This window comes from Rhodamnia argentea, chromosome 8 (genome assembly GCF_020921035.1).
Source record: "Rhodamnia argentea isolate NSW1041297 chromosome 8, ASM2092103v1, whole genome shotgun sequence".
NCBI classification, from domain to species: Eukaryota; Viridiplantae; Streptophyta; class Magnoliopsida; order Myrtales; family Myrtaceae; genus Rhodamnia; species Rhodamnia argentea.
Window position 1 is genome coordinate 21,856,429 of NC_063157.1, and position 21,370 is coordinate 21,877,798.

The 21,370-nt window shown below is 38.2% G+C and overlaps 2 protein-coding genes across 5 annotated transcripts; one reads left to right on the forward strand and one right to left on the reverse strand.

Moving 5' to 3' along the window:
* Positions 1 to 1,600: 1,600 nt before the first annotated feature.
* Positions 1,601 to 2,340, forward strand: LOC115748176 (em protein H5-like). Of its 2 annotated transcripts, XM_030684623.2 has the most exons (3): positions 1,601 to 1,699; positions 1,763 to 1,859; positions 1,952 to 2,340. In XM_030684623.2, the coding sequence occupies exons 1-3, from the start codon at positions 1,682 to 1,684 to the stop codon at positions 2,125 to 2,127; spliced, it is 291 nt and encodes a 96-aa protein (XP_030540483.1). In that variant the 5' UTR covers positions 1,601 to 1,681; the 3' UTR covers positions 2,128 to 2,340. The 2 variants fall into 2 exon arrangements, with proteins under 2 accessions (XP_030540483.1, XP_030540482.1); XM_030684622.2 differs by lacking the exon at positions 1,601 to 1,699 and having other exon boundaries at positions 1,725 to 1,859.
* A 5,104-nt stretch (positions 2,341 to 7,444) lies between these two features.
* LOC115748078 (disease resistance protein L6-like) lies at positions 7,445 to 20,702 on the reverse strand. Of its 3 annotated transcripts, XM_048284428.1 has the most exons (7): positions 19,437 to 20,702; positions 16,996 to 18,091; positions 14,219 to 14,530; positions 13,451 to 14,107; positions 11,115 to 13,402; positions 8,796 to 8,854; positions 7,445 to 7,475 (listed from the first exon to the last, which is right to left on the reverse strand). In XM_048284428.1, exons 1-5 carry the CDS (start codon positions 20,018 to 20,020, stop codon positions 11,555 to 11,557), a joined length of 4,497 nt encoding a protein of 1,498 aa, XP_048140385.1. In that variant the 5' UTR covers positions 20,021 to 20,702; the 3' UTR covers positions 7,445 to 7,475; positions 8,796 to 8,854; positions 11,115 to 11,554. The 3 variants fall into 3 exon arrangements, with proteins under 3 accessions (XP_048140385.1, XP_048140384.1, XP_048140386.1); XM_048284427.1 differs by having other exon boundaries at positions 11,115 to 14,107; XM_048284429.1 differs by lacking the exons at positions 7,445 to 7,475; positions 8,796 to 8,854 and having other exon boundaries at positions 11,860 to 12,028; positions 12,295 to 14,107.
* Positions 20,703 to 21,370: the final 668 nt, after the last annotated feature.

A 21,370-nucleotide genomic window follows, 5' to 3' on the forward strand; every position in this document is an offset into this window, starting at 1 on the left:
ATATTTGTTCTATGACATTCTCTTTGCTATGTGAATGAGAATTGTAGCAAAACAAGAGTGAAAAAATCAAGGTTTTGGCGTGTAACTTATCAATAGCATGTAGAATCTGGTAGTTCAAGATGTCCAATTTTAGCATTTTCCGGGCATAGCTCTTGTACACTTTCTGAATCTCCTGAAGTGGATCTTTGTGCTCAAGCTTGTGATCGATCTTCAGCGGCTTCAGCTTGAGGTCGGCTCACCATCCTTCGGGAGTCTGTTTCGGATTCTTCTAAGATCGTGGGAAGTCCTCCGGTTCTCACAATTTTAAGTTCCATCTTTAGCTCCTCTACTATGTCATCATGTTCTTGGAAATTTTCTGAATTAGCCGTCGTCATCCTCCAATTCAAAAAGCTCTGCCTTTTCACTAAGCTGATGATCCGTCAATTGTTTCCTTACCTTGTTATCAACGCTTCATCCACTGCAATGCTTTGAACAGAGCCATCTTTCTCAAGAGACTCCTCTATTTGCTCGTGAGCTTTATTCTCCTCTTCACCCAACTCTTTGCCGACACAATGCCCGTAATCAAGATCATTACAATGGATTGTGCAATCATTGCTTGAATCCACGTACGCCTCTTGGACAGCGAAGCTCGTGATTTTTTGGTTGCTCCACAAATCCAATGACGTCTCTCCCAATGCACAACTGGTACTTGCTCGATGCAATTTCACAATTGGCCGTCATACAATATGTTCATGCTTTTTCAACATTTTTTCCTTTCAACTAAAGCTGGTAAGAAAGAGTTGATAAATTTAAGAAGTTGCTACGGAAAAAAACAAAAGTTTGTAGATGATAAGAAAAACCGATAAGAAAAGAAAATGACAATTGATAACTCGATTAGAAAGTTGGTAAATTTGAAAAAATATAAATGTGGGTAAGTAATTTAAAGGAGAGTTATTAACCTAAACATAATTGATAATTGAATCTGTTAAATGATGGTAAGTCACTGTAACCAATTTTTTTCACAACAATGTTTTGACACTTATTATCATTAATTGAAATTTACTAGCTTGGGCATGAAACAAAAAAAGTTATCTCTAAAAGATTGTGTTTCTGTACAAGCGGTTATCAAATTGTTATTTATCAACAGAGTTAATGCGCGCACGCACTCGTGCATATATATGTTGACATTTGGATACTATTTGTGAATTAGCCTTTTCACGTCATCGGCATATACTGAACCAAATCAACATTCAAATTCTAAGTATTTCGTGATGGGATTTTTTTTTTTTTTTTTGGATCGAAAAATGTCTTATTCATGCTAAGTTAAAAAAAAAAAAGATGAACGAAAAAGCAAAATTTCATAAACGAAGAAAGGCATCTCTCCAACAATTATTCATCAATTAAGAATAGGAAAATGTACTTGCCCTTTAAGCCTTTAACGACGGGTTTCCGTCACCGTCAGCCTTCTAGTGATTCTGGTTCGCCCTCGTGTCATTCCTTTCGCGCGTTCACTGCCCACGTGTCAACTATGTCTTGCCCTGTCCGGCCTCGTCACCGACACGTGTCGCCATCTCCTTCACCTTCTCTTCCTACATAAAGGTTCGATCCAGCGTCCCCCACTCAGCTTCAATAGTCTCCTGTAGCTTCAACACAACTAGCGAGTTCGTAGAGAGAACAACAGAGAGAGAGAGTGCCCACGGAAATGGCGTCGGAGCAGGAGATCGAGGAAATCGAACGCCGTGCGAGGGAGAGAGTACCCATGGTAAAGGCGTTGGAGGAGGAGAGAGAGGAACTCGAACGCCGTGCGAGGGAGGGAGAGACGGTGGTTCCCGGCGGCACTGGTGGCAAGAGCCTCGAGGCCCAGGAACACCTCGCTGAAGGTAATATTTTAGGACGTGGATTTCCCAACGCTTCATAATTCGAGTCTTTTGAAAACTAAAGATCCCTTTTTGACTGGCTTACTTCACAACAGGGAGGAGCAAAGGAGGGCAAAAAGGAGGGCAGACGAGGAAAGAGCAGGTAGGGAAAGAAGGGTACCAGGAGATGGGCCGCAAGGGCGGGCTGAGCTCCACCGGGGAGTCGGGTGGAGAGCGTGCCGCTCGCAAGGGCATCGAGATCGACGAGTCCAAGTTCAAGACCCGGAGCTGAATTCTATGTTCAGCTTCTCTACTTAGCTACTAGGGCCTCCTTTTGTTTCGAGTTTTTTGAGGTTTTGCATGTGTAGTAGGATAAGATCACCAGCATCTGCGTTGTTATTGTATGTTGTGGGAAGTTTTTGGTGCTGGTGGCAGTGCGTATAGCTAAGCTGGCGTCTGCAGTACGTGTTCCACTGTACATATAATGGAATGCCTGTTCGTACTCGCTGCTCAGCATCATTTTTAGCAAATCAAAACTGGGTTGAAAATTTAGAACGTTTTACTTGCAGAAATATTAGCAAGAAAGTCCTAAAGCTGTCAGCTCTAGCGGACAAGCTGCTTTAGAACAGCAGATTGATCTGTGTGCAATGGTCGGGAGTGCCACTTAAGTAATCTTCTTCCAACAGCAATCATCAGCGATGGAAATGTCGTTTCATTTCATGTCTGCACCATCATGGGAAGATAGCCTGCGTAAACCAGCAAGGCTCAAAAGTCTCTCTTTCTTCTGTGCCATGGTCTACCATCCTCGATTGGATCTCCTTCCATCACGCAGAAAAAGAAAGGAAAAATACAGGTCGAGCACGAGCGCAGCGATTGCTCGAAGTTCTCAATGTGCTAAACACGCTTTCTGATCTAGGGCAAAGGTCAGAAAGCATGTTTACTTGAACGAGCAGAAAACATGGAATTTACAACTCCGCATACTCTACAGTGCATGTTGGTGCCCATATTCATATGTAAATGGCTCACCAAATAAATACATGATATCATTATAAAAAAAATTCACGATTGGGCCACCATTTATGTCAAGAATTTCAGCCTAAACTAGTCGGATGGACTCAACTGATATCAATGTGAAAATATTTAGAATTAAATTAGTTCAATTGAAAGGTTTATAATTATTTTTGAAAAAAAGAGATTTAGGATTAAATTTGTATGAATGTAATAGGTTCATGACCTTTTTTTTATAGTTTTTTCGAAAAAGAATTTATATACTCTTATTGAAAACAGAAAGAATGCAAGAATGATGTTGGAGATAAAAACAAAAAGTGATTGGAGAAATCTAATGGACGCCCAACAATTGCTTAGTTGTTCAAATTCTGAATTTTATTGTGTCATTATATACATCGAATTTTTAGTAATTTGTGTATCCTATGATTGCTCCTTATTATAATCATACCATTCTTCCTTTTAACGTGAAGTATGCATTAAATGGCGAAAATAAATAAATAAATGAAAAGGAAAGTGTAAGAAAAGTATTATGGCTGCCTTTGGTTCAGCTATCCCAAGGGTTTCTAAAATCTTTTTGTAGTTAGCCAAATGATCTTGGCAAAACTAAAAGCTCAAGACAAGTTCCCTACCTGCTTTGGTTTTTAGCATTTTTGAGAAGGGCATTTCTTGGGTCAAATGATTTTTTTCCTTCCAAAACTACCATCACTAATCATTTTCATTTTTTGATTTTGCCCTTGTTCATTGTCTTCAGAAAATGTTGCTCATCTTCTGAGGGGGTCGGTGAGGCTAGTTCTGGCTCACCGACTTCGGCGAAAGGTTTGAGTTTTTTTAATAAAATAATACAGCCAAAGCACTTTGTAAGAAGAAGTTTGCCAAATACTATTAAACCAAAGTTGCTTTGCAAAGGAGTTTTCACTAAACACAATTTGCATTTCTTCAAAGGGCTTTAGGCTTTCAACTTTTGCATTTTCTCAAAACTCATTTCCAAAGACAAACAAAGCGCAGTCTTCTATAGTTCATTTCATAAAACATAATTCACTTCATTTAGTATTTCTTAAACAATTTGACAAATAATCAACTGGTAGATCATTTCAAGAGATGGTTTACATGTAGTTTGGAGTAATTTAAAGGGTGGTTAGTGCCCCATCCAGTTTTGTATAGCAAATAACTTCGAACACCGCCTTTTGTTTTTAATAAGAATCATGCCATGAGATTTCTCTTTCATAGCTTATAACATATCTAATTCCTATTATTTTTAAGAAGAGATGAGCACCACTCTCCCGACAATACGAAACCAAACAACAAAGTTACTTTGACCGGAAAAACTCAAAATCTTGCAATTAAGTGAGAAACAAGTATCAAAATCAAGTTTAAAAATACATTATCTAAGACTCAATTAAGCTTATTAGGTAACAAAATGACTTGTTGCCCCAACTAAAAGCTCGAAGTAAAACAACTACTAGCGTCCATTGTACTGTTGGAGTTGGCAAATCATTCGAGAACTCTTGTTTCTCATACTGGGCACACTCACATGAGCTTAGGAAAACTGAAGTATGAACTGACGAAATATGACCCCTGCGCATGGAATGCGGGGTTCCACTAGCCGGTGTGCAGATGGCTACCCCGCTCGCTCATCGGCGATCGGGGATTCGGGGGCAACGCCCCCAAAACAACAACAAGTTAGGGCTTGTGTTTAAGTTGACCCGTTTATTGTGGAATCAAAGAGGTTTGGATAGGCTTAGGTTTTAGATCCATTTTTTAGGCCATATTTATTGTGCTTGTATGAAAGATCATTGTAACGAGTTATGCGGCTGTAAACCTAAATTATAATGAAATCTCTTTACATGACGTAACCATATTCTGGAGTGAACCTGGGCAAATCGTGATTCATCTATTTTTCAATTATCTGTGTAATTGTTCTGATTCAGATTAGGATACAACCCATCATGTACTACTACAGCACCTCGCACACGGAATCCAAAACGATTGATTTGAACTCTGCCCACGCTCGTTGTAAGTGAGTCATAATTTATTGGAAAGCTAACTCTATTTACATAAAATGTGAAGTCACATCCGACTCAAAAGAAGGGCTTAAATGGATGAAAATTTGTGCTAAACATGGTAGTGTGAATATGGTTCCTATAGTGCACAACAAACTTCAAAATTATAACTTGGATAAAACAATATACCAAATCGGCTTTATAAATTTCAACGATTCCTTGACTCTCTAAAGGTTCTTTCCGACATGATTTTATAGCTCGACAACAACACAATCCTAAATTGCAACATCACTGAGAAATTAAGGAATCAAGGCTTGGAATTCTTACTGAGCACTTTGAAACATATTGACTCAGCATGCTGACGGGCTCTTGCAGTATATTTCCGTTCTGAGTGCGAGTTTTTTTCATTCTTCCTTCCCCAAAGAGGACTAAGATATGCCTATGACTAGGCTTAAGCATTAAAACACGAATTGATGTCTTCCGGACTAGAAACTGAATTTGCTGTTGATGCTGATTGGTAACAACTAATTATTCTAAGTATGCACTGAACATGCCCTCCGTCAAAAGTGCCTGCTTCTAAATTAACTTTGATTAATCTTTGCTGGTCTTTCAAGTAATTCTGTTTAGAAATCTTGATTTAGAACCACCACCATATGCAAACACGGACACTTAAGATCATGATCTAATAAAAATCAAATCTTTCAAGCCAATTCTTGCTGCGACTCCTACGTTGAGATGATAATGCTCTTAAAGCAACTCCTTAGAATTAAATACAGAAGCCACTTCCAGCAAATGATTCCATGGGACCACAGAGATGTTGTATCTTCTACTGATGTGCTGAACAAGTACCTATTCATAAAAATGCAAATTGTTACTGGATTGAAGTGAATCGGCACAAGAAACTTGAGCCTTTTTGAGAAACTAAACCGCGTTCTGACGTAAATTCCAATTGCTCAAGCCTCATGGACAGAGGACGGCATTGAGATGACATGTCATTCTCGATCAGATTTAGGGGAAATTCTAGTTCAACGCAACAACCGTCCGCGATGTGCAAAACTTTCCTACATCATCCCATCAAAAGACACTATTTTAAAGCAAGTTCGTGGTTGCAGCAAGACAGGTTAAAAGTGAAAGCTCCTTGAAACAACTCGTAGAATTAGATAAAGAAGCCACCTAAATTATTCTCTTGGAGTAGGCCGATGCCAAGACCTGATACGCACAAGCTTGCTGTATCTCCATCATTGTCTTCTGTATAAGTAGTTTGCTCGCTTCGCTCGTTATATCGATAGCAAGACAACTTTGACTCATAACCCGATCCCAATACACCCAATGCTAGATAGCGGCCAAGAAGCTTGCTCCGGTTAGTTGCCGAAACAGACCACACCATCGACGCTTGAATCTGCAAGACCAACTGTGGCTTTCATTCATCTCCTCTGCCTTACTGTTTTCCTTTCCAATGTCAGTTCTCTCTTGCCAATGACCGAGACTCAATCAGCGGGTGGCGACCTGCAGACCTACATTGTCCACATGACTCCCCCCCGAGGGCCAGGACTCTTCTGAATCAGGAAACCTCAAGTCATGGCACCACTTGTTCTTGCCGACAAACTCTGCTGCCTCGGAGAAACAGAGCTGGGTGCTTCACTGTTACCGGAATGTGATGATCTGTTTTGCTGCGAGGCTGACTGCAGATTAAGTCACCGTGATGCAGGACAAACCGGGATACGTGGCGGCTCATCCAGATCAAGTATACTGGCTCCAAACAAAGCACAGCCCCAGTTCATGGGCTTACCCATGCTTCAAGGATCTCTCAATGGCTCAACTATGGGGGAGTCACGTGAACAATGTAGGTCAGCAGGATGATCTTCATTGCCTCTATGATTTTGATGAACACAGAAATCAATCGATTCACAACCTCAGCCCTTGTTTATGTCCTTCCCATGTATCATGTCAGTACTTTGCAGGTAAGAAGATCAAAGCTTATATCAACCAGAACTCCTACTGCTACCACCGTGTTCAAAGGAACATTGTACGAAAACCCGACTGCTCCCGCAGTTGCCACCTTCTCTTCGAGAGGCCCAAGCTTGGTTAGCCCAGGAATTCTGAAGCCAGACATTATTGGTCCCGGTTTGAACATATTAGCAGCATGGTCGTTTCCCGTCAGAAATGAAATGGAAGCGAAGTATTACTTGGACATCCTTCTTGGCACTTCCATGTCTTGCCCTCACCTTAGCGGAATTGCAGCTTTGATAATGAGTCTTCATCTGGACTGGTCTCCTGTGGCGATTAAATCTGCCATCATGACTTCAGCTATGTTAAAAGTGGCACTTGTAATTATTCAAGTACATAGCTGCTTACTTAAAAGTAAGGTTAAAAGTACCTTTAGAGTGGTGGCATTGTTATGATACATAGCTGCTCGGCTTCTCTCTGTCTAACCATCTCTTCATCTTGTTCATTTAAGACAATGAAGTCAAATAACATTGACAAAAACAGAGACTAGGAACACAGAATGACTAAACCTTACCTTTTTCGTTTGTTTCAATGGACAATTTCCTGAGTTGTGGCCTTCCTTGAAGCACAAATGGCATGTGATTTACTCACCCAAGGCCTTGGTACCACCAAAGGTTCTCTATCCCTAAAAGCCCAATGGTTATCATCACTCTTTGAATAAAATGACACAGATTGCACAAAAGCATGAATCCCACTCGAGTCACATGCCCAGTAAGAGCAGGAGTTGTTTCTCAAAAACCGCATTAATACTTCAATTCCCGTGCATAGCATAGGCTTTGCAACTAGTGAAGTACTGTACCAGAGACGCAGAGATAAGAAAGATTTCCCAGAGTTTGGACTAGAGCATTAGCTGAACCTCATAACTGGACAGGTACAGGACAGAGGGTGCATCAGTAGTAGTACCCAAGTGTTGGGTCTACTTTTTACCGAATTGAGCCACCTTCCTTATGCATCAGTTATCAATTTGAGCTCTCGAAATCAAATTGGTTGAAATTGATTTTGAAGTTAGGCGATCACTCTCCAAGACTGATGTTTTTCCCTTGCACAGTGGAAGAAATAATATGCAGAAAACTCATTGAAAGGATACATGATACACTGTATAAGGTTTGATAGGTTATCAAATGTAGTAATCCATTCCCTGTCCTCTCGTATGCTCAGTTCGAGAGTATTTCGCCAAGAAATGGGATTAACTCTCAACAATAGATGAGAAAAATAAGAACTCAATTTTATTTGAACCTCAGGTAGCAATTAAATCGTCTTCCCCTTTTTGCTAAATATTAAAAAAAAACGAAGACATTCTGGATCTTAAGAACATCAACTCAGCTGCTCTGAATATAGTTTTTCCTTTTTTCTTCCCCGAGCATTCATTCCTTTAAGTGTCACCATTGTGCAGAAATGGTGCACATTATTAGTTGATGCCAAATGAGTGGACTGATTTTTAAACCTGCTACTGTTAGTACACTTAGAATCAAATTCGATATCATGCAAGCTTTAATGGAATCTTAACAAAAAACATTTCTAGTGAAAAAAAGGAGAAAAAAATATGGGCAATTTGGCAAATCAAGACAAGTCAAGAAAATTCTAAGATCAGGAAGTGCACCAAACTAAACTGATGGGTGTGCAACTGGGAAGATAAGCAATCTGAGCACATGAAGACTGCTCCAATAATGATAAGGGACATGACAAATTACTGGGCATTTGCTTTCGAAAAATAAATATTGTCAATTGTATCCCAAAATCGCAAGTCACGAGAGCTGACCGTTGGCCACAAGCTAAATCGAGCTTCAATATCCCAAATAAAGCACAATCTTAATTTCACATCACTAGAGTGTAGTCAATTTCACATCACTAGAGTGTAGTGGACCTGCCCTTCACACTCACATTGGGTTTCAACAACAAACTCTCCATCATTCTAACAGCAAAATCAACTGCAATAGGATCTCACCTCGCAAATCTTTGATTCCAAGACTTCTAACTGCAGTGGATAAATTCATTCCAAGCCAACTATGGCAGCAGCAAAAGTAAGAAATTCAACTTTAGAATGAAGATCCGAACCTGAATCACAACTACTCTCTTCGAATAAATACTTCAAAAAACCTCCATGTTTGCCTAGACCTTCAGTATTACCATTTATGATACAAAATTGAAATACAATCTTCCACATTATGATACCATATTGAAACACGATCTACATTATTCAGAACTATATCAAAATAATTGGCTAGACTTTAGGTATTTCAGAAACCTCTAAGTTAATAGATAGTTTCAGCTCTGCAATGCTTCCATGAACGTAATCAGGGTGATGTAGGAAACAATAGGCTAACATCCTTTACCATTCCAATGATGAATTATCGCATTTTAGCAAGAAACATCGAGCACTGATCCTTTGATGACTTTGTTTCCTTTTAGAAGTGCCTCTGAAAGCTCTTTTGGGTATTTCAGCATTTACATCACAACCAGTGGAATAAAACCAATCCTGCCAGTGAATCAAACAAAATCAATCTAGCAACTAACATCAGCAAACTACTAGTAATACCTTCAGATATACAGATCTCAGTTTGTCAAACTCGATTATAAATCTTTTTAACTCTTTCCATATTACATCATCGACCATAGAATCTTTGATCAAGTTAGTACGGTGAACTCACCTTAAGTTGCTTGCTTTTGTGGGATATGGTATGATTTTTTTCCAGATGATTATAAGTTATTCCTATACCAGAATGATGCAAGATAATTTTCAAATGGCATATAGGATAAAGGAAAGTTTCCGCAGGAAACTTATGGAAATGCTTCCCGTGTTTTTCCTTTCAGCAGGTAAATGCACTAATAATACCTTACGCATAATATAAGAGATCATTCACACAGCTGTCGATTATGTCAAAAGACATTCTCTTCAAGTCTGCTATCTTAATTATTTGCTTGTATAAGTTATTCCTATACCAGAATGATGCAAGACAATTTTCAAATGGCATATAGGATAAAGGAAAGTCTCCTCAGGAAACTTATGGAAATGCTTCCTGTGTTTTTCCTTTCAGCAGGTAAATGCACTAATAATACCTTACGCATAATATAAGAGATCATTCACACAGCTGTCGATTATGTCAAAAGACATTCTCTTCATGTCTGCTATCTTGATTATTTGCTTGACTCAAAAGTTCAGGTAAATGACTGATGACATTACTAACTCTACAAAAATTAAGAAGTATCCTTTGGGATAATCTATTATTTGCCTTGCACCTGTAGGCATATCTTGGATTCAAAGCAAATGAAAATGGATAGTCAGCAAAATTCAAGTGGCAATTTTCTCGATTGACCCAAATAATTCACAATAGTTTTGCTCCTGGCACGTTTCCTAGTTTATTCACGACCACACCAATATGAGAAGAGTCTGTTCTTGCATCTATCGTTTCTCAACCGACATGATTTACTTAACAGCAATTGCAGGCAATTGTGACACAAAATGCGGGGCACAAAATGGTTGGACAAAGTGGTCGCAAGTCAGTCAGCGTATGTATACTAAGGGACGCCCTCTCAACATGTTCCTTTTGCACCTTATAAACATGCAGTCATTGACTGCATGGTCAGCGCAGAGCAAACTAAAACCTCACATCAGAAGGACAATCCATATAGGGTACTTCATCTAGCATTTTTTGACCTGTACGATTACCTTCGGCATGCTATCAAACAGCCATATACATCGGTTTTTATTAAGTAACTCCAGCATTTCAGAATCAATCAAATGTGGGGATCTTTATTTTTCGGCATAAGATGAAGAATACCCAAAAACTAATGACAAATGATGCACTTAGAAGGCCTTTTGTTCTATTTTTATTACTGGCATGATGTGCAGAATCATTTTGCCCAAGCACACTTTAACTTCCATGAATATCTCCCCAGATTCCTTGAATTCAAGTAAGAAACAACAACACTGCCAGCAGGAAATACAAATGAAAAGGTAATAAATCTTGGACTCCACTTGTTTTGCAGAAAATGAATGATACGAAAATATTTTCTTAAAAATGATCACTTATACCGCTTAAAATAATTTGATAGTGAAATATATATTTATCACTGGAAACATTATGCCTAAAGATTTTCGTAAATGATTTCATTCATTTTTATAAGCGATATAGGAGATCATTGTTAGCAATATATTTTCCAACTCATTTAGTTTCCGCAAAACAAATGGAGCCAAAAGAAATTGCAAACAGACAATACAAATTGAAATTTGGCGAAGTATCTCAAAAGAGAACAGCTAGCCTACCTGCTTATGCATTTGTGTTAGGAAATGTGGATCATCTCAACTATTTTGACTCATCAGTCGTCTTCTCCAAATTCTATCCTTCCATGATCGAGTCAAATGGCTTTTTCTCGTAATTTCGATGAAGTTGCATTCCAAATAATTCTGGTATTGTTTTGAGTGATTTGCATCCAATTCCACTACTTGCTCCAACTTCTCGAGCCCTCAAAGCTTAGTCAATTTCTTGCAATTTTGCACAACTAGACTGATCGAGTTGGTACATGAGGACAAATCAGGTAATATCTCAATTGGGGAACATTTTGAGATAGAAATATGTTCTAGAGATATCGACTCCTCAAACCCCTGATCTTCTGAAGTTCATGACCATCTGACAAGGACAATTTACCATGAATAATGAAAATTTGACGAGTTACGAAATTTTGCTAAGGGCTTGCAATTCTCAATCAAAAAAAGTTGTGCAAGGTGGGAATATCTCTAGGCCTTCCTAAGGAAGTGCACCAAGGGATATTTAGAACTTCCAAAGACTCCAACCTATCGAGGCCTTGAATTTCGATTAGGTTTTTGCAATTTTGAGCATCTAATATCTTCAAGTCCTTAGATTTTGAAAGCTTCAGCTTTTCAATGGAAGCACACCCAGAGATATTCACCTTTTTCAAGAAGTCCAACTTATCGAGGCCTTGAATTTCGACTAAGTTTTTGCAGTTTTGAGCATCTAATATCTTCAGATTCTTGGATTTTGAAAGGTCTAGCCTTTGAATTGACGCACACCCAGAGATATTCAACTCTTCCAAGAACTCCAACCTATCGAGGCCTTGAATATGGACTAAATTTTTGCAATTTTCAGCATCTAATATCTTCAGACCCTTTGATTTTGAAAGATCCAGCCTTTCAATTGAAGCACACCCAGAGATATTTAACTCTTCCAAGAACCCCAACCTATCAAGGCCTTGAATTTCGACCAAGTTTTTGCAATTTTCAGCATCTAAGATCTCCAAGCCCGTGGATTTTGCAAGGTCCAGTCTTTCAATTGAGGTGCACCCGGAGATAATCAGCACTTTCAAGAATTCCAACCTATCGAGGCCTTGAATTTCAACTAATTTTTTGCAACATCCAGCATATAATTTCTTCAGGCCCTCAGATTTTGAAAGGTCTAGCCTTTCAATTGATGCGCAATTAAAGATACTCAGCGTTTCCAAATACTCCAACCTATGGAGACCTTGAATTTTGACTAAGTTTTTGCAATTGTTAGCATCTAACATCTCCAAACCCTTGGATTTCGGAAGGTCCAACCTCTCAATTGCAGCACTACCAGAGATATTCAACACTTTCAAGAACTCCAACCTATCGAGGCCTTGAATTTCTACTAATTCTTCGCAGCATTCAGCACGTAATATCTTTAGACCCTTGCATTGTGAAAGGTCCAGCCTTTCAATTGATGCGTACCCAGAGATTCTGAGCTCTTCCAAGAACTCCAACTTATTGAGGCCTTGAATTTCGACTAACTTTCTGCACCATTCAGCACGTAATTTCTTCAGACCCTTGAATTTTGAAATATCCAGCCTTTCCATTAAAGCGCACCTAGAGATATCCAGCTCTTCCAAGAACTCCAACCTATCGAGACCTTGAATTTCGGCTAATTTTATGCATCCATCAACATCTATTTTCTTAATGCCCCCGGATTTTAGAAGGGCCAACCTTTCAATTGAAGGGCACCTAAAGATACTCAGCACTTCCAAGAACTTCAACCTATTGAGGCTTCGAATTTTGACTAATTTTTCGCACCATCCAGCATATAATATCCTCAGACCCTCAAATTTTGAAAGGTCAAGCATTTCAATTGAAGCGCAATGGTAGATATATAGCTCTTTCAAGGACTCCACGCCTTGAATTTCAACTAAGTTTTTGCAAGAACAAACATATAATCTTTTCATGAGCTTGGATTTTGGAAGATGCAGCCTTTCAATTGAAGCACACTGAGAGATATGCAGCTCTTGCAAGAACTCCAACCTATTAAGGCCTTGAACTTCTACTAAGTTTTTGCAATTTTCAGCATGTAATTTCTTCAAGCCCTCGGATTTAGGAAGATCCAGCCTTTCAATCGAATCACACCTTATGATGGTCAAGCTTTCCAAATTTTTTAATTTGTCAAGACCTTGAACTTCAAGTATATTGCTGCAATCCTGGGCAAATAATGTTCTCAGATGGTTAAATTGTGAAACGTCCAATGTTTCCATGAACTTGCAGTCACAGATTGCCAAGATTTCCAACATGAAGGGAGTGTTCAGAGATTTGTGTAATTCTGATTTTTCAACATCCTTCAATTGGGAGCATTCTGAAATCTCCAATAGTGTTGATGGAAGCTCCGAGATGCACTCCAGAAATTTGCAATCAAGAAGACGTAGTTCCTTGAGATGGCTTAGGTGGGAAAGTGAAGGCAATCTGTGACTTTGACAGGTGATGCTCAAATATGTTAAGTTGGATGGAAGCTCCGGCAGCGATTGGAGCTCCGACAGCCGTGGGAACTCCTCCGTACTATGAGAAAGAAAAAATTGCTCGGAAGAAAGATCATGGATGCATTCTGACATTTCCCCTTCCTGTTTTATGCACCATGAAGCATCTAAATGTTGGAGCTTTTTCAGCCTTCTAATGCCATTGGGTAATTCTTTTATCCGTGTGCCACTAATATTCAGGATTTCTAGATTCTGCAAAGCCCCTATGCTGTCTGGTAATACAGAAAAGTCTCGACAATTTTTTAGGAGGAGTTGCTCCAGCGCTTCTAATTTATCCACTTCTGTTGGCAGCTCCTTGAGGCTCCAACATCCTGTCAAGTCCAAGCGTACCAGACTCTTCATCTCTCCAATGGAAGAGTCAATCTGCTCCAGTTTCCGACAATCTCGGAGGATCAATACCTCTAAATCCTTAAAAGCTGAGAGGAAGAAAGTTCCTTCTAAAGATTGACAATTTGTAAGGTCAAGATATTTTAGCTTCTTTGCCATCTGACAGAGAACATAAGAAGAGTCCAGGGATTAGCTCGAAGAGATTATGATTGAACAGAAAGCAAAAAAATAAATAAATAAATAAAGGGAGGCCTTGTACTTCCATCTTACCATGATGGAACTCCATCCTCGCCATTCATGTGAAATCTTGCTCGCAGACAAATCAAGTGCAAGTAATTCCTTTGCATTAAAATTGTTTGCTTCAAAAGTCAAGGGACAATTCCACCACTGAAGCCATCTTAACTCGTCAATTGAGTCCTTAAAATCTCCACTAAAATGTGCCCCATTCACGTGAAGGAACCGTAGACTTGTTAAGTTCTTGAATTGTTTGTCTGTGTGGATATCGCCACCTTGGTCAACTGTTTCGCCAGAGCATTCTGGGCTGCCTTTGCTAAGATAAATGGCCTTAATCTTTTCTGTTCCCTACAAATAAGAATCAAACTTCATTAATTTATATCCACCCCAAGTAACCTAATACTATTTGTTCTTATTAGTATTGAAATGCATTGATATCTTTTAGAGACTAGCAAAGATGTGATTTTCCCTTTTGGCCAATAAACAGTATTTATTAAGGCTAAGGAAGTGAAGGATGTAAACTTCATGGATATAAGTACTTGAATCTTAGAAAGAATTATGATGTGATCTTTCTTGTAGTTTTCTTTTATTCTGTATGACAGTTTAATGTTCTTATACATATTGAAAGCGTACTTTTAGGCAAAACTTTACAAATTGTAAATCCACTTCCTTCTTATAATGTATCTTCATTACTATGCTAGTTAAAACGCAAATGTCAAGCATGGGATCTAATTAAATTACAAGGTGCAAAATCAACAGTTAATCGATCAATTTAAATAGAAATATTTTTTCTCTCTCTGTAATTTTTATATTAGATAGCCAAGTGAATTACAATCACATAGAGACATAGTTATTGTAATAATTTTGACAACTGGAAAAAACAAACTTCTCTTTAATTAACGAAAATTTAATCTTATAAAGTCCTTTTCATTTCCATTGTATCTTATGTATAAGTTTCGTGTATGTTACTTGACTGTGCTACTTACAATTAAAGCGAAAATATATTCTTTGTTTTTTTCCATTGGAGTAATAACTCAATATAAGTAAGTAAACTTGTGATAGTAGTTATAGTAATATCCCAACTTTGATGTAATTTAAATTTAATTAATTAAAATTTCAAAGTCATTTTTGAATTATGAAAATTGAAGCTATTCTTGACTAAATGGAATAGCTATTCCTTGGCACCCCAGAAATAACTATATTTTGAGAGTATTCCTGTGAACCAAATGTACAGCAAGCTTTCACCAAGAAAAATCACTTATGCATAAGAAGTATAAAAGAAAAATCATGTATTTCCAAATCCATGTTAGTTTCTCTGAACCAGAAAACTTATACTTCACAATGTTGTATATGATTCCATGGATTCACAATTTAGTGGAGAAGGAATCAGATCTCAATGCATAAAAGGAATCCATCAGTAGAGTAATTGAAACAACCTCAAGAGAAATAACCATACGAAGAAGTCATTTTCCCGATAAACCTCCCTCTCCAAATATCAAGAAATCCTATCTATCATAAAAATTCTTTGCTTCAATTGTGTAATATTTTATCTTCAATGATTGATCCATAGATTTTCACTGCACTCGTGGCCAAATCCCTTAAAATAAGCCCAACCTTATGTAGTTGGGACAAAAGTAACACAATCTTTTAAATGTCCCAAAACAAGATTAAGCTTTTACAGCTAGGACCAAAATAACAACCTTCCGAATGTGCCAAAAAAGGATCACCCTTTTAACCACGGAACAAATTCTGTCTGTTATCATCGTTAAATCGTCACCGATACCCTACATGGCACATTGTGCTAACGTACACAGTAAGCCACGTCAACCAACACAAAAATCGACATCACGTTTTTAGTTATAAAAGTTAGTTATACCAATTTATTTAGATATAAAATTCACAGCATTTTCATTTTTGTTTAGCTTTACTTTAGAATATTTCATGATGTAACACGAAAGAAATAATGTATAGACATAGACTCTGAATTTGTTAATATATGAATTAGCTCTGGAGACCATAAATAGGTTGCAAGTAGAAAATGCTAATGAGTGGTAGTCTTTTGAGCAATAACTATGAGTCCAACCAAGTGATGGATTCGAAGTAAGAGAGTCAAAATTATGATTTTCACGAATACAATACACAATCACATACTAAATTATATACAATACAGAATTTTAGAGTATTTATCTTTCGGACCTTTTATGTGGAAAAAATAAAAAATTTCTTTTTTTAATTGTCAATTCATGGTATGCGCTTAATCTTATGTATATCTGTATATATTCCTGTTCTATCATGTGAATTTTTGTAAAAGGAATTCCTGACTTAATATAACATAAAATATGTATCCCTTCCATTCTCAATTATGATCCAATGATTTAAGTTTTATGAGAAATGCGGACATGGGTACACCTATATTAATTCTGCCACCTAGAGATTAGAATTCTATGATTCATTTATTCTTAGTAGTTACGATATACAGTGGTATAGTCAAGCTATTTATTGCATGTGTCAAGGACGTCAATAAGGGAGATTCGGGATTTTTTTTTTCAATATAGAATACTTGTATCTTATATATTTGAAACAACCTCATTTTTTCAGATAATTTCGTAAAGTACACTTTTTTAGAGGAAAAAACTTAAATAAGCTGCTATACTTATTAAGAGAGAGCAACCTCCTACTTTCAAATCACGTCAATGAAATGACACGAGGGCAATTATATTAGAAGGCTCTACTAGAACAAGCATTGAGTAGAGGCCAACATCAATCTGGCGGAAGAAAATGGACTAAAGGAGCAAAAGAAGATAAAAGGTTACCTTATTTCCCTTTAGCACTTTCAAGGCTTCCTTCGAGTCCCACAACCGACTACGGTATTGAGGCCCCCCCTTGTTTTCCTCGCAAACTATTTCCCTACCAAGATCTCTCAATTCGTCATGCATTATAAGCTCGTGCTTATCTCCAACTGTTATTAATGACATAAATGTCAATACTTCAATTCCCTCTTTTGGGAAAAAGTCACGGGCATCCCACATGTAGGATGCAATTCTCCCATCAGTGCCAATGAAAAAACAAGCAATATCCAAAAATATTTGCTTTTGTTCACACTCTAAAGCTTCGTAACTTAGCCTTAACTTTTCTCGTACTTTCTTAGGAGGGACTTTTATTAACTTGATTATTGTACTTCTCCATAGTGCTGGCTCTTTTGCGCACAGAAATGAACCTAAAACCTCAAGACATAAGGGAAGCCCTCCAATGCTAGATACAACATCATAAGTGAGCTCCTCAAATTCACTTGGAGGAGAGTCCCTTCGAAACGCATGTCTGCTAAAGAGAATCAAAGATTTGTCCATATCCATTTCTTCATGTTCAAAGTTGTAGTCTACCCCAGCATTGACAAGAATACTCTTGTTTCTGGAGGTAATAACAATCCTACTTCCCGGAGAAAACCAATCATGATTTCCAGCCAAAGCCTTCAACCGATCATCATCATCCAAATCATCAAGAACAATAAGGACTTTCTTAGTTCCAAACTTAGATGAGATGAACTTAGTCCCTTCATCCCTATTATCGACTTGCTTTTTTTGCTTCAATATATCAGAAATTAACTGATTCTGCAAGTATGCAAGGCCATTATGCTTACAGGATTCCCTAATATCGGGGATGAAGCTACAATAGTCAAATTGATGGGAGAGCTTGTTGTAGATGGTTTTAGCAAGAGTTGTCTTACCAATGCCTCCCATTCCGTGGATGCCAACAAATAGGGTGGCACGAGAATTATTATCTACAAACTCCATAATCTTCTCCACATGACCATCAATTCCGACCAAACTCTCGGGAGTAACCAACTCAAAAATGTTCTTCAACTCGCTCAACACTTTCTTGATAACCGACTTCACCAATTCTCTTTCATACCTGTCAAATGGGACAAGAGTTCAAGTACGCAGCATAGGTAATGCTAGGTAGTTTATCTAATATAAGAAAGTAAAAAATAGATCTAGGGATAAATCGAAAAACTTTAAGGATTGTTTTTGTCACGTATGTTTTCTAATATGCTAAGACTAAAGTGGGAAATGTTGATGGTTGCTTCGCATAGCAAGCGATGACATAATTTATTGAGCTAGAACTAGTATTGCTAATTAATTTTTTTTTTTATTGAAGATATTAGGGATGATGCGGACATGACTTTGTAAACTTTGTTTGAATGAGAAAAAATACAATAAGCCACGCATGTATGAAAGTTCAACCATCAATTGATAAACAGGTCATAATTTTTTATGCAAAAGGAATTCAGGTCCTCTAATACCAATCCTGAAAGTTGTTCAGAGTGCTATGTTGTGAACTACCAGAATTCTTAAAAGTGCTATACTGTGAACTATCGGAAAACAATTGAGGGGATTTCTCCTTATTTGCTCAATTCTACATGCTTGCAAGTTTCCACTCCTCTTGTACATTTAATATCAAATCTGGATCCGTGCTCTTATCAATTTTCAGTGCGTCAAGGGTGGACAAAAGGTTGTACTTCATTTTCTTCTGAGAATCTATTTTCTATGATCTTTATTAAACCGACATTCATTTTATTTGAAGTAGAAGAAAAAAATTTCCCCCAAAAAAGAGTATTGCTTCGATTTATGCAGGTGTATGACTTTGGAAACTTTGTATTGAACATAGAAAAATGCATCGAAAATTGTTTAAACAAACATCTAATAAAGATGATCCCTTTTCCTATATATTTACCATCATCATATACAACCAATGAAATATTTCTTTTGCGAAAAAAAAAATAGTAGCAATTAATAAACAATATTAATGATTTAATGAGCGTCACTTGGGAAGATAAAGAATTGCAGCTTCGACAATAACATGTACTGTATATGATGTTAAGAACTGTAATTAGAAACCACCAATCAGTCGTATTCTTAATCTCAGATAATAATGTGATTGGAAAAAAATTGTGATGAAGATTAATGACGCTTATACTTTTAACATGAAAAAAGAAATCTTTGGATATAAGAGTAACTGTTCATTTAAAAAACCTCGAACGGGATCAGTAACAATCAAATCCATAATTAGATTGGTTAACTCTAGAAAAAAGAATCAACTTTAAGAACTCATGCACAGCAGGATCTTACTGCGAACAAGATCTTACTTCTTATTTTCATTTAGAAAGAAAATAAAGAAAAAATGAAGCAGCAAGGAATCAGAACAACCAGTAAACACCCACACAAGTTAGCTGAGAATGTTTTGGTGAAAATTTTACCCATTGGCTTTCCATCCTTTCAATGAACTGACTTCGTTGAGTGCTTGCTTCCAGTTCTCCATAATCGCTGGGTCGAAAGCATCTCCAAAACTCTCAATTTGATGTCGCAGGCGATCCGGTTCAACTTTGTAGAATATGGGCAACACTACATGCCCCGTGTCATTATCCTTGCACTCCATCATTTGAACCAGCTCGTCAAGGCACCGTTTGCTCGAACCATAATTCTCGGATAGAATGGGGATCAGGATCTTACTGTTCTTGATGGCTCCCAAAAGATCTGGGCCCATCTCCTCGAGTTGGCGGAGCTCATCATCGTCTCTAAAAGCACGAATTCCAGCGTCAACAAGCCCAGAGTAGAGATGATCCGTGAACCCTTTTCGAGTATCCGATCCTCTAAAGCTCAGGAACACCTCATAGCAGTTTTCAGTCGACGCGGTCGACAAACTAGGTGTACCATTATTAGTTTCTGCTCGAGGCGAACTACATCCACCGGAATGAGTTCCGGTCGGCTCAGTCAACGAACTATCAGCATCTTCTGCAATTCTAAGCACACTGACTCTGCGTTTCTTAATGGGAAGATGCATGTCTTCTTTGCTCTAACTCTTGCTCTAACTCTGGCCTTAATTTTTCCTTTCAAGCTTGACGGCGAAGCAAGCCAAAATGCTTCGTGGCTCTTAGGTTATGCGAAATGCAGTTGGCAACCAGAATCGCACCAACAAGTCAAACTTGTCAAGCTAGATATAAATTACTAACTAATTGACACCACGCGCTTATAGTCGATATGCAGAAGCAATGAAAAGGAATAAAACCTCCACATGGCAGAGCATCTGTCTCGGGTTGAACTGGGAACCGGACCAAACCGGCCGATCTTGGGTAGTTCCCTCCCACGGAAACGGTTCGGTTCAATAACCAGTCCGGTTCCGGTTACCTGTGCGGAACCTGTCCATGCGCTCCGCGGATCTTGGAGAAGCAAGTCGAGGAGGAGAGCGACTGCTGGGCACAGATCGACGGCCTCTCCCAAATGCTCCGCTCCCTCGTCTGCTTCCCGGAGCCTCGTGCGGCGAAAAATTGAAACTTTAGAAGAAAACAGAGATCAGAAGAAGCTGGAAGTGGGTGCTTTTCACTCACAAGCCCAGATTACTGCTAAACAGAAGCTGGGTGAGTTAAAAGATCAAAAAAGGGGGATCTCTGGTTTCTTCTTCGTTTCTGCAAAAGCTTGTTTAACTTGGGTAAAGAGCTGTGTCCCGAGACGAGAGTGAACTGCAGAGAGAGTGGTCTGGTTTTGGGGCTTTCCATTCATGATTGCAAATGGGTATATAATTTACTTTGACCAGAAGAAAAACAAATGGTATAATTACAACGGCATGCCGTTTTAATCACCTTCTCTTTTCTGTTCCTTGTTTACAGGTTCGCGTCGTTTTCCTATTTAATTAGTTAAATATGTGTTCCTTAAGTAAGTTGATAACTACGCACTTTACTAATTTGGCGATCGAGATCTCCGACCGAGGAGTCGGTAATTTGCTTGGCAAATCAATAATAAAAGTCCGGGGTCACTAGCTTTTTCAAAGCGCAAAAATGTACAAATTTTGCCGACTATATTATAGACAAAGTTAAATCATATATGAGGTTACATCGAGTAACGTCGTATCCAAAATCATCATAAGAAGTAATATAAAGTAGATGAAGTACTATTGATTTGGCCATTTTGCGATGAAATAAATAGCTCTTCCGGATGAAAATGCATCACTTTCAGTTAGCAGGCGAATATCCACTTCAAAGATGCAAGTTCATTGAGTGGTGTGGAGGAGTGCTGGTTTGTAGGAGCTGAGATCAAAGTGGACAGAAACCAAGTTACAACTCCTAGTTCTTGACAGATGGTTTAATCCGGCACTTTGGATTATTCAAGAGATGCTAGAAAACAACCGTTTATGATA